The 13,896-nt window shown below is 41.1% G+C and overlaps 1 protein-coding gene across 5 annotated transcripts in view; it reads right to left on the bottom strand.

Annotated features, from left to right (window-relative positions):
* Positions 1-13,896, bottom strand: part of cep170aa (centrosomal protein 170Aa) — a 42,381-nt gene that overhangs the window by 8,829 nt on the left and 19,656 nt on the right. For 4 of the 5 annotated variants that reach the window (XM_041947088.1, XM_041947090.1, XM_041947089.1 and 1 more), the window contains exons 9-13: positions 9,644-9,817; positions 8,431-8,736; positions 2,890-3,252; positions 2,189-2,478; positions 396-485 (exon numbers count right to left, since the gene is read on the bottom strand). In XM_041947088.1, the coding sequence (XP_041803022.1) occupies positions 396-485; positions 2,189-2,478; positions 2,890-3,252; positions 8,431-8,736; positions 9,644-9,817 (1,223 nt within the window). Of the gene's footprint in view, positions 1-395; positions 486-2,188; positions 2,479-2,889; positions 3,253-8,430; positions 8,737-9,643; positions 9,818-11,595; positions 11,705-13,896 lie in introns of those variants that run through there. The other variant, XM_041947092.1, reaches the window with a different exon arrangement.

Here is a 13,896-nt window from a genome sequence, read left to right as displayed (position 1 = left end):
GGACCAGCCTCCTCCCATGAACAGGCTAAGGGAGTAGAGCAGTCAAGCCATGGGAGTGACTGTGACTCACATTATGAAACGCAGCCTTGATTCTTATATCTCTTACACACTCTGTTATACTACACTAGACTGAGAGGCATATTGAAACACTGGGAATCAGAGGTCATGTTTTACATTAGAATTTACTAAATGAAAATGATATTAAAGAGAGAGTCACATTAATATTGTAGTAATGGAGACTCATATATAGGAGGACTTATGAGAAGACATACAGAAAGGTGGACAGAGAAAGAGAGGCGCAAGAGACAACCAAATGTAAATTAAAAAAAGGAGAAACAGTAACTAAAAAACAAAACAACAGAAAGACAAATAAGCTGTTAAAGTACAGTTTCTACCTCTTTCTCTGTCTCTCCTGTCTCCTTTCCTTTTCCTTCTTTCAGTTCTGACAAAATAGAGGAGTCTTGGCTCTGCTGCACACCAAACACCTACAAATATTTGAAAAAGCAAGGGGGAACAAAAGCTGACAATGTGGCAAAAGATTATGCATTTTGCAGAGGTTTAATACGTGCAAATCTTACGGCATTATGTATGTACAGTATGTAGGTATTGTCAGACTTTCCATTCAGTCTATATTCTGTATGCATCCTAATGATATAAGTATTGTAGCACACACTGTAATGAAAACTGACTATCCTCTTGATATATAAACACTAATAACATTATTATGCTGTTCTCTTGATGAACAAAGGTGAACTGAACAGACAGACAAAGATGTTGTTGAATTAAAGCACCAATCTGCACTTGATAGTTGAATACCATGGCAACAAAGCGCAATCTCACACACACACACACACACACACACATATATATACACACTTACAAAAGGGAGAGAGAATGAGAGCGGACAGACTGTGAGCAGTGTTCCAATTAGTGTGTCAGCTAATTACAGGAATTAGCATAACAACACTTCCAGTTTTGACTGTAATGCGCTCAGACTAACACTGACTAGAAAAACACCCCACTAACTATATCACTGCTCCTCCTAAGATAACACCTGTATGCAACACTTAAAGGGACATGTGCCTCTTTAGGGTGTCATTTAGTAAAGTTTAAATTACATCTATGTAACAACCTTAGTTGGCAACAACTTAACTTCCTAAAAATAAGTGGATATGGCCCCAGTCGCAACTTCTGAATCTGGTAGGTGGCAAACTAATAGTCTAGTGAACTTCTGTCTTAGCGCTCTTTGCTTTTGCTGTAGCTGTTTAAAATAAGTCATTTTAATTCCTACTTTACTTGTAGTGAAAGTCAAAAGAATTGTTAGCTATTCCACTATTTTTAGCCCCAGCTAGCCAAATCTCACCCTGATGTATCTCTAAGTGTATTGCTTTGCCCCTTTCAGACATGTTTTCTGTGAGTGCAGAGACTGCTGAGCCACAGGACACAGGGAGCAGTAAGAAACTGATGATGGTTTTTCAGCTTCCCTGGAGCATTGTTTCATGAAACAGAGCAGTGCTTGATGGAGCAAGTCTCCGCAGGCTATTACAGAAGCATTAGGTTTACCAGTGGGACAAAGAGGACAGAGTGGTGGTCAAGCAAGGCAATTGAGAGATGATAGCTTTGTTTTAGTGGCAAAAGCACAAACCAGTCTCAAAGGACTTCCTAACCCTAAAAGTGCTAACGAAGCAGGTAATAAAGAGACGATTAACCTTGCTCTAGTCTGTTTGTGCACCTTCTCTTCAGAGTTACTGCAGATCAAGTTTAAATGATGCTCATGTCATTCTATTTGCTATTTTATGGTCTCAAATAAGCAAACCACAGCATCCAAGAACACAGTACAATATTGCAGTGTTGAGTAGTAAATAAAGTGTGTAGGAATTGGATTTTATTGCTGTATTATGCAGGAAAGACTTTAGCAGGGTCTGCAAATTGCTTTTTTATCTCAAATTTATGGTGGTGTATGTGGCATAAACACACAACAAAAACCTTGTTTTTGGTAGCAGAACATGAAAAAAGAGACAAAAGGTTTTTTTGTTGCATTTTATTAGCTAAACTGCAAAAAGTAATTCAAATGAAAATTCTCTTTCAATAATTTCGATGGGATTTCAAACGCGTCTCCCTGTACTAGAATTAAGACACTGCAGTCAAAACACTGCAGGTAGGTGCTAAGATCTCTGAACACTCCTACCTTGTCTATCATGCGTCTGGCCTCCTCTTCCTCTGGGTTCCTGTTCTCCAGTTCAATAGTGTAGGTGCCCTTGTCGCTGTGGTCGTCCTCTGCCTCCCCTCCAGCTGTTCCTGCTCCTCTCCCAACAACTGAGGCGTCCTCGCTGGGGGTGGTGGGGCTACCTGTCGCCAGCCCGGTACTGGCTGAGCTGCGACCGATACTCGGGTCCTCTGACCTCTGCTTGAGAAGGACGCGGGCAGCTGTAGGGGCACCTACAGTCACTGTAGCTGGTATTGGAGCTGGGACCTTACCTAGAGGTAAGGTAAGAGGTAAGTATAGAGCAGAAATCCAGGCATTACAAAAGTACACGTAACATGCTTTCACAAAGGATCACAATACAGAGACAAGTCGCTACAGTAAAAGTAAATGTAAATGAAAAGTAAGAGTAAATAATTTTTATGTATTTAAAGCTAATGAACAGGCCCTAACGTACCGATTTACCGCAACTTTTTCAAATGAAAGTTTTGTTTAATTTCACTTTTCATTTACGGAGGAATACTTTCAAACAAAACACAATGGAGCCTTTAAGGTGTCTTTGACTTAACCTCATGATTTACTCTTTCTCTCTCTCTCTCTCTCTCTATTTCAAATGCACTGATTAAACTTAAATTAAACATTTTCTTTACTCAATAAAATGAATGACGCAATCACAGATTTCTTACCCAAGTCTGATGCTGTAGCAGCAGAGGTGGAAATGCTGAACACCTTGGGGTGAGAGGGAGGCTGGGGACACAGTCCCTCCCCACCAGCTCCAATCCCCTGCAGGGGTGCAGTCTGGGAAAAGGAATACGACCGGCGCTTGCGAGGGTTTTCCTCGTCGTAGAACTCGATCATGAAGGCAGTGCGGGAGCCGGTTGCTCTGGTCCCGCTCACCGTTATGTTCCCCCCTCCTGCTCCTCCAGCTCCTCCTCCCACGTGGCCGTGTGCTGCTTTTAAGCGTTCCTCGAGGGCGTGGCGACGGTTGGCGAAACGCAGGCCCAGTCCATTCTCTGAGTCACTTTGGGTGCCATCCTCATGCTTGCTGCCTGTCAGGACACAAAAAAGGAGCCAGTTGAGTTACTATCATGCAAGTAATGCTTGGAGGGAAAGACATTTTTCTGTGGCAGTATTCCACATGACAATGTATACGTCTAACAATCCACAAATAGATGCTTGTCTGACATTCTTGGACTGTAACCTACATAATCTGATCAACTGTAGGATGTTACATCAGCTAACACTCTTGGATGCATATCATAACATGCACACAGCACTAACAAAGCAACAGACAACAGCTGTCCATAAAGATACAATACAGAAGTATTGTGCAGTAAGACAATGTGTGTGGCTGTTCAGATGTCTACTTAAATTAAGCAACCATGATGAAGAAGAAGAAGAAGAAGCAGAAGAGAAAAAAGCCCCATATAGACCACAGCACAGAACCACATTTTCCTGAATGCACATCCATTATGGATACCACAACAAGAAACAAATGTTTGCTAACCTTTACAGCCTAAATTAACTATGAACTTTCAGCTGTTGCCTGAGTCTGATCATCCAACTATCACAATGCCTGGTTTACCTACCACATTACTGCTATTTCTACATTTTGATCAGTCTGGGTTGAATCAGCATGTCCTCTCAGTGTCGTAGGAAGGCAGACAGTGTGCCACCCTTATCCAGACATGCCACCCACATGGTAACTGGCCCTGCCTACTGGCAGTGTGAGAGAGTGGCGAGGGGGAGGGGAGGAGAAGAACATGAAGGGGGAAGCGGAGATGGAGGCTGGATGAGAGTGTGTGTGTGTGTGTGTGAGTAGGGAGGAGAGAAGGGGCTTCAGGGATGGAGGAGGAGGGGAGGTGAAAGGAGACTGGGAAAGAAAAGGGGAGGCTAAACTGGGAAGGAGGATGGGGGGAAGAGGAGAGGAGTGAGAACTCTTAACCGAAAGAGGCTCAGGGTGCAGTATATTGTCACTTGAGTTGACAAGCGCTCACACAGTCAGTCAGTCAATGAGCCAACAGTCAGGCTGTCAGCGAGAAGGGGGGAGGAATACCACATGACTGTTGTTGTGGATGACAGGATAAAAAGACCTCCTTCGCATACTTTCCTAAATCATTGCACAGGTTCGGATAGTGGCAACTTAATATACTATCATATTTTCTCCCAACTAATACATTCTAAGATACCTACAGTATGAAAATGAATTCATACTACAGCATCACCACATCATCTACAATCTAAATGATTCCCAGTCCACCAGCAGATTAAATGAGTTGAAACAAATGAAATAAGCGCTTTACATCCTATATAGTATGACTTTATATTGTAATTATTTACACCATATAATGCTTATAGTTTATAATGTTTTAACTGTAATGAATATATAACCAAATTGTGATGCTCAAAGACGTTTTTACTATAGCAACAGAGTGCAAGAGATGAATCAAGTACCAGAGGTGGACTGCCTGCCATGAGAAAAGAGGACAAAGTGCTTCCATGGCTGAGTGGACGATAGTGGTTTGCCTGAGGAACCATCCACATACTGTGACTCTGAATCAGTCTGATGCTCTGGTTTCTTCTTTGTTTCAAGATTTATCTTTGCTGGAATCTACACTAAAAGTTTTGTCAAATTATGGACAGAGCTGAAATTATGAATGATTATTTAGACATTAGTGGTGACATTTGTCCAATTATATCGCATAATCAATAGGTGTTCAGTCTGTGTACATTAAGGGGGCACTGCAGTGATTTTATACACAAGATTCAGTTTACTCATCATGGTTAGTACTACTGTGGCCGTGAAAGCAGTTGTTTAATGTCATCTGTAGCTCTGGAGTAGCTCTGTCGTATCTGAGAAAATGACCCTGATGGCGTCATCCTGATGTCACAAGCAGTTATCTCAGTTCGGACTTGGAAACAAATGAGGGGTGTGGACAGGGAGAGTTCAATAAAAGACAATTTGGAATTGTGGTATCCAAAATCTTTTGAGTCTGAGCCATACTTGGCATTAAATGTCAAGATATCTCAGGTTGTGCTGCTTTTAAAAAAAAAAATCTATCCCTCACAAGTCCCCAAACTTTAAGTCAAATATTTAAGTACTGTGTCTACTTGGGGTATCACAACAGCTCCGCAGCCTCAGGTAAATTGAGTATAACTTCTGCAGCTCATTTGTCACATTCCACCATCCACCTCCTCCATCTTCCCTGTCTTTTAACAGTTTGAAATTTAATAAAGCATACACTTCATTAAAAAGAAGAAAACAACAGCATTAACGGAATGAGAAAGGGAAGCCACAGAGCGTTACAGTAGCTTGAGCAGATCAGCAGATAAGCAGAGAGAGAGAGGCAGGTCTTTCATGCTGCGTGCCCCAGACAAAGAAGCTGTTGGCAGCCAGAGAACAGAGGTATCTGTGAGAGTCCAGCGCTCTGCCCCGCTTGCCCCGCCATGACTCACAGTGGTGGTTGCCTCTGCCTCCACCGCTGCCTGTTTGCACACACACACACACGCTCACACAAAACTGAGCGCCCGACACAAGGATGCACTTACTTTACATACATGCGCAGCTGCACAAACAGGCAAGCAAACATGCAACCGAACAAACATAGAATTGCTCTGTATGTGAGCATACAATAGAGAATAATATGCAGACACAATGTGGAAGTTCAATCCTTGTGTATCTGTTAAGCATTTAGTATTGCTGCAAAAGAACACCAATTGTGCTGGAAATACTCATCATAAATCACAAAGATATTCTTGCAATTTCAACATTTCTATCACATATGTATAACCTTACACTGATCAGAATGCACAAATATTCAGTTACAACAATACACATAGTTCACATTCCAACATTGATTAAATAACAGACAAATTAAGATTTATCCTCTACATTACTCCTCACAGCAAGAAGAGAAAGACTCACCTTGATGTTTACAAACCAGCAGCTTTGGCTCAGTTGCCTCCTCTCAATTTCCTTGCTAAACCTCTGCCTCTCTCTCTGCCTCGTACCTCTATGACACACCCTAAGCACATCTCACACGCCTCTTCTCACACATGCTGCACTGCTTGTCTGCAGATCAGTGCTGAGCATGTCTCAAATACAACCTTGCAGCAAACACAGACACGACAGATTTCAGCCACATGTGAGCAGACCATGCTTTGCACACGCCCTCAGTCAGCGCTGAAATGCGTTTCTCACATGCTCCCACAGCCTTCACACACGCAGACACAAAGAGATGTTCGCTGCTAGTTTTTTGTAAATGTACGTCTGAAGTCTCTCCTTCCTTTCCATCATTTGCATCACTGTTACTATAACAACTATCTACCAAAAACTGCTCTCTCCTCATTTGCTGCCTCCCTTTCCACCTTTACTGCAGTCCAGGCAAAAAGCCTCTCTCTCTCTCTCTCTCTTTCTCTCTCTCTCTCTCTCTCTCTCTCTCCTTCCTGCCATTCTTTGTCCAATCACCTTTGCTGTTATTGCTGCAAATGCTGCTCTCAGCATTACAGTACGGTTCTCTCGCCTTCCTCACCCTCTCACCTGTCTCTCCACTGTACTTGCTTTTTCACGCCTCACATGGCCACAGCCGACATCAATAGACAACTTCCCATCCAGCTGTCCACCTGCCCTCTATCCATTTGTCCTCTCCCTCCCTTTTCTGCACCTCACTCCGCCTGTCATTAACCCCTTCTTTTCTCTTTTCTGTGGTTAGTCTTGATTTTCCTTCCTCGACTCAAGTCACAACCACAGTCCATTCCTGAAATACTAAGGGCTAGCTCATCAAGTATCAATCAGCTGCATCTCCAGTTGGAAAAACTGCTGTGTCTAGCCCAAAGTCAGTCTGACAGTCAGCTAGCAACATAATCATCCATCAGGTTAGCCACTCTGTCAGCCAGTTGACATGCATGTAGTTGTAGCTCCATCTAATGAATTAGCTTCCCTGCTTTCCACTTACCACACTTCCATTTTCCTTAGCTCCTGTCTGTTGGACCCTCCCCCACACATGTCAACAACATAATAAATTTACCTCCATTTAATCAACTCATCACGAGCATATAGTCTACCATAGCCTAGCTTAGTATCAAGCTTGAACTCTATTTACTGGCGGCACATAGCCTCGCCTTGTCTGGCATATTCTCACAAAAAAAACCCAACAGCAGGCTCCTGAATTTGCTCCTTGCAGGTAAAGGGAACAAAGAAACACAGAAGCATGAAATTTAAAGTCACAGCAATCTCAAACCTTACCCCAAGGATACATAGCAACAAACCCAGAGGGGTAAACAGAGAAAATATAGATGTCCACACTGATAATGCAAAACATCTAAAGCTCTTGTAGCCAGGAATTAACTGCCTTGAAGCAGTATATGCATACAATATGTGCTCCTTTCTGGATAATATGGCTGTAACTGAATAAAAGTGAAACTCAATGGAGCCCTCTACTATGATACTCATGCTTAGCCTTGCCAATGAATGTTAGGGCAGTAGAGGAGTAGTTAGGGGTTTAAATGTTTCTGTCTGCTAGCTGCTAATTCCCTGGCATGGTTGCCACAGCCAGCACGTAACAAAGAATGAACCCAGTCTCCACATTGTATTGGAAGAGACAAATGGAAATTGAGACAATGTGTAAAATCTTTTAACATTAAAGTACAACACTAATAGTATGATCATAATTTTGGTGAAATAACTGATAACTCACGAGGGAATACTATGCAGATGACTCCTTAAAAACTTGATATATCCTCTGTGGGCGGTGCGAGTGTGTTCACATTGGATCATGTTATCGCTTTTTGAATACACTAGCAAAGCTTAATCTCATTGATTTAAGAAGATACACGACTACACTTCCCTTCAGATTTTTAAATCACTTTTACCTGACTGTGATAAATTGATCATCATAATAATTAGCTGGATATGTACAATTTAATTTGAGATAAAACTGACCAACATTTAGATGGACTAAATTATGTCCAATAACAGAAATCTACTCAGATGGGGTGTCTCAATTATGAAGCATGCACTGCTACATCCCGCAAAACCATGCCAATCTGGGAGAAATACCAAGTTTTTAGGGAGAACCATTTTTGCAGAGCGTAAATGAGAATCCTTTTGTAAGAGAAACGAAGGAAGGAGAAGTGATCAAGGAAGCAGTAAAGATCCAGAAAAGGCTACGGCAAAAGCTTTTACAAAGTGCACAGACATAGAAATGTAACCAGAAAATAACCTCGACCTTTTAGCCTTTTGAGGTGGACTGGCACGTCGCTCTTGATGCTCTTGCTATCGTCCTCTGTTGACTCGCTGCGCACCAGAGTGGGGTCATTCTGGGCCAGCCAATCAGCCACCTTGCTCTCTGATGCCATCATAGCGGCTTGCAGGGTGCTCAAGTCCCTCCCTCCTGCTCCTCCACTTCCTGCTCCGCTCTTCTTGGAGCGAGATCTGTGGTGGTCGGATGTGAACTTTGACACATGGTCTTTAATTGTGACTTTCCCAGGAGAAGTGTTGTCAAACTCTATGGTGAAGGAGGCGTGACCTTGAGCTGTGGAGCAGACATTGCAGTTTTGTTACTGTGTCAGTCAGTGTCTGTCAGTGGGTATAACTAAACATAGTGGTGCTGGGTGATACACTTCTAAAAAATTAATGTATAGCTGTGACTTATTGGTATAATTCTTCTCATCTTATGGTCAAATGAGCTGTTTTTGTTTCAGAATGACTGCTACTCCGTTTGTGCTGAACAAACAGTGGCCATTTCCTTTTTTTGTGTTGTAAATTAATGTCTCTTTGTTCTTACACATTTTTCAGAAAGGCTGGTTTGACGTGTACAATAATTACGATGTCAATGTACAATTACTAATGTTCCAAACTAATTTGTTGTCTTCACTTAGAGATTATTGAGTACAGAGGGCTGACGACTGATGACAGTCACCCGAAGCTTAATATTAGCAAAACCAATGAGCTTGTGGTTGACAACAATGCTACAAAAATGGATGTTGCTGCAAGGAAGCTCCAAAAATTCAGTATCTGGCCAAATGTGAAATATGGTCTCCCCTTCTGTCCCTGAGTTATGGTGTTAAATAATGGCCAAAGTGTTTTGCTTAACATTATGATATCACTGTGAAGTTCAGTTTTGACCCTTTTGATATTAAATGTTATCTCTTCATCATTTTATGCTGTGAGTTATGGTGAAAATGTGTTTTGTGAGGTCACAGTGACCTTTGACCACCAAAATCTAATTAGTTCACCCTTGAGTCAAGCCAATATTTGGCCAAAATAGAAGAAATTCCCTCAAGGGGTTTACAAGAGAATGGGATGGACAGACGGCTGGACAACCCGAGAACCTAGATAGATAGATAGATAGATAGATATACTTTATTTATCCCAAGCTGGGAGCTGTCACTGGCTTGGAGGCATAAAAATCATCAGAATAAATGAAATGTTTACTTCACCTGTAGTGGTGTGTGTGGCAGTGCCCTCTGTGTCCTTGGTGGGAATCTCATGGATGCCGTTATTGGCCATGTGTCCCTCCTTGGTAGGGATCTCAAAGTAACTGGAATCGTGGGCGGAGGACGCATGAAGGTTGTCCTCTTTAGCCTTCTCCCCTCGACGAGCCTCTTTGCTGTCTGAGGTTGGAAAACACGTGAAGATGCTGATAAGAATAATTAAATTTATATTTATGAGCACTATTTTAAAACATTTAAACAGGTTATATATAACAGATCTGTATGACTTGTATAACAAAACAGTGTAATGTCCATAATGAAAAGTGCTATATGATGTGTTTTCATTAAACTCTTGTACAACTAATACAGCAGTCACAAGTCCGTCACAGCTTCTTTCTAAATCTTCCTTCTAAATCATTTATTAGTTTAATAACACAGCATCCAAATGCTAAAGGGGATTCATCATCAAAAGTCAGAAATGAAACGTCAAGCCAGGCCTAAAATGGACCAATTCAATTAAGGTCCTCTCTTCAGCAAGTGTGTTTTACCATTTATCAGAATTACTGTCTCATTTGGGGGGAGGATGGAGACCTATAAACAACAAATACTACAGCAACATTCACACATATGGCCTATGTCCTGTCTCTGTCGGTCTCTGATAAAGACATACAAACAAATGCACACATGTCATGTAAGTCACACAGGACAAGAAGTGCTGGTGCAGCTCTTTAAAACCTGCTTTGGGGCACTCACAATATGGAGCACTTATTTTCTCGTCCGTTCCAGTTAACAAACACAGCCTCTGTGGGACCTGAATATGATAAATGATATTTTCAAAAATTAGAGGGGCCATCTGCTTCGTTTTTGGAGAGCAAATGTAGGAGCATATGGCAATCTGCAATAAGGAGCAAGACAGAGAAACTGCCATTGCAGAATATAATTACCTGTGAAAAACAACTAAACTGAAGTATTAAAGAATCTCTTTGGACTTGTCTTTGCAACAAGATGTGCGGTTGCCAGCACAAGCTGCTCTGCAACTTTGGGAAGATTTACGACATAGATTTAAACAGCGCAAATATTTGGATCTTGATCAAGCGTGTTAATGATGCTTAAGATACAACGACGTAGCTTAGAAAGTAACACCACGCCAACAAGGCTAACAAAACTTTTATCTAATAGTGTTACTACAGTATTACTTACCATCCATGCTCTATCAACTCCAAAAATAAACATGTAAAACAGACAAATCCACAGAAAGTACATGGTCTTTATTTGCTCCTTTCTTAAAATCATGATGAACTGACTAAACTTCCTGTATCTTACACATGTAGTAAGTGCGACTATGTGTGAAAACTATCACAGCTTCCACTGATGTCACCATAAGTCACAAGACTTGTCTGGGAAGCACTTAGAAACGTCTGTGGAGTTATGAGCTTCATGAAGGAGTTTAATGCCGTTCATGTTAAGACCATACAGCTCAAACTAATGCTAACTGGGCTGCAGGATTTGTTTTTGTCGGAATATAAAAAACCTAAATAAATGCAAAACCTACAGTCGGCTTTACAGAATCAGCTTTACTATTATTAACAGAGTTCCAGCATTCAAAAATTAAAACCAGCAATATTACATTAAAACAACATTAAAGATTAATGACACTCTGGAACATGTGCACATTCAACACACTTACAGGACATTTACTATGAGGTAAGTGTGGCTGACTTTAAATAACTGTGGCAAAACTTAAAACAACAATCCATTTATAACTGGCAATGCTTCCAAACTCTCACTTCAAATTCTAATGTACCTAAGAGGTAAAGAGAGTTAACTGACCAAATAGTTCTTAAAGAGCCACAGGTAATAAAGTGCAAGGTAAGTGGATGTCACACAAATCAAAAGTTGCTTCAAATAAAAAGCCCTGTACAAGTTCCAAAGTATATGGAACTGAGAGCTATACTTACCGGAGAATTAGAGAGTTGTTAGCTAATGATCGCTGCAGCATAGAGTGAGAGAGAGGCCTGTTTGAACGCTGTGTGTATGTGTGTGTGGGTTGGGAGGATTGGGGGAGCTGGTGCAATGGTGTAACCCAATCGGAGTGAGTGACAATACACAAGGAAGGGGGTAGGGGGCTCTGACAACACAGCCTATTCACTGGGAAGGAGAAAAGGACACACACTAAACTTAACTGACATACAAAAACACACTCTCAACAAAATCGCTTCCTGCCCTGAACCTCTCAATTTCTCTTTCACTTCCCCTTCGCTGTTGTATCTGATGTTAAAAGTTTATTAGAGCAGATACAGAGGGCGTGCTGATACAATTTTAAAAGCGTGTGCACTGATAACATCTTCTTTTGATGCTGAAGTCCGTGTAACCTACATAAAAAGACTGTGCAACAACCCCCGGAGCATGCTGCTTCACAAAACAAATCCTACATCACAACATCCAGACTCAGTCGAAAAGCCAATGCGTCAAGAGGGCAAAATGCCTTCCACTCACCCACTTCCATGACTGAAGTGCCCAATCCCATTTGCCTGATTTTTTGGAGAGCTTTTAGGGTTTCAAATCACCCTGCCACGCTTCCAAAGATTTACTCCAAAATGACAGTTGTTTCTAATCTCACTCTAACAGAAAAATTATTTGCTAAAATCCTCCGCATGGTATAACAAAAAATAGTTAAAATAATCAATTGTTAAAAGAGCTGAGGAACAAAGTATTCCGTTTCAGGCTGGTGAAGACGGTGCCAGACTATCCATCCAGATGTGGCGAGAGATTTGAGGACTCTTCAGTCTGCTCCAATGTTTGCGTATGATTAACCTCCCCCCACTCCTTCTGACTACACTGGTCCACACTAAACCAGCCTGGCACTGACTGATTTTGCATCGCTGAGCTCTTTTACTATTGGTGTAGCCTCTAATCCTGTTACTCTGACCATCCACCACCAGTTAATGGGATCCCCCCATTTCAATAGTCAGCATACACACACATATTACAAGCAAACAGCTATACTCACAGGCTCTGAAAAAAAACCTTTGTGTGTGCTTGGACATACATTGTTACACATACAAATACACAGTCTGGTTGGCCATTAGTCCTCCAATAAACTGAGTTAGTGGGCATTATTATCAAGCGACTATTTCTCTACTAAATAAAATAATCTGCACTGCAAGATTCAATTCAGCATTGCATTTCAGTTACTGCTTAATCTGTGCAATAAGACAAGCCCCATGTGGCCTTGTTTTAACATCAGGAGCTTAACCAGGACCCCTGCTAGCACAGCAGCCTGGTCAGCGATAGCAATTATCAGGGACACCCTCAGACCTAAACCGCCTTCATGTTAAAGCACAGCAACTGCATCTTGATGTAGTGGTTTAAGCCCTTTCCCTGGTGACCATGTCCACCCTGTACTGGCCTGAGATAAAACCCCACCACACTTAATTGAACCTATTCTTTGTGAAAATGTGTATTCTTAGAGGAGAAATCTATCCTAAAGTACTTACACACTGCATAAAAACACACAGGTAATATAACTTGCACGTTTTGTGTGTAAAAATGTGGACCATAAAATTCTGTGAATAGTAATTAGAGGACATTAAGTTCAAGCTACTATTCCACAACTAAGGTAAAATAATCTGCAGTGCATGATCCAATTTAGCATTGCATTTCATCTGTGGGCTATCACATAGCATATTGTTTGTAGCATACAGTAATACAGTATATACCTACTGTACAATTTTCCATTATTTTCTTTTTGCTGAAAATATATATTATATATTTACATATATAGTATATATACAAAGAAATGCTGCAATTTTTACCTTTTCAGACAAGGTGCAGTAAAGAGGCTGACTATGATAATTGTGCTATTTTCTACTGTTTCATCACAACATACATGGCTACAATAGACTTCAGTGTTACATCAATTTCTGCATGAAATCTGTGTCTTGTGGCCTTTGTCATTTAAGTCAAGATAAACAAAATTTTTCTGTACATTCACACACATATATGCAGTAAAAATTCTTGTCTTCTTGTAAAACATTTTTACAGCCTTTAGTCTACCTTTAAACTACTCAAAAATCTGTGGTAAAATGTCACAAATACAGAGGCTTCATTTGACAATCAACCAGCTTTCACTGATGTTTGGGCAACATGACATTGTCAGACATTTGAACCACTGTAACCATCATTTTCTACACCGCATGCTTGAATTATAATGGGGGGAGAAATGTGTGTGATAGTGCTGTAGTTGGAAGTTCAAAATC

This window comes from Chelmon rostratus, chromosome 11, assembly GCF_017976325.1.
Source record: "Chelmon rostratus isolate fCheRos1 chromosome 11, fCheRos1.pri, whole genome shotgun sequence".
Lineage (NCBI taxonomy): Eukaryota > Metazoa > Chordata > Actinopteri > Chaetodontiformes > Chaetodontidae > Chelmon > Chelmon rostratus.
Note: the sequence above shows the minus strand (reverse complement) of the source record. Positions and strands in the feature narration are given on the sequence as shown.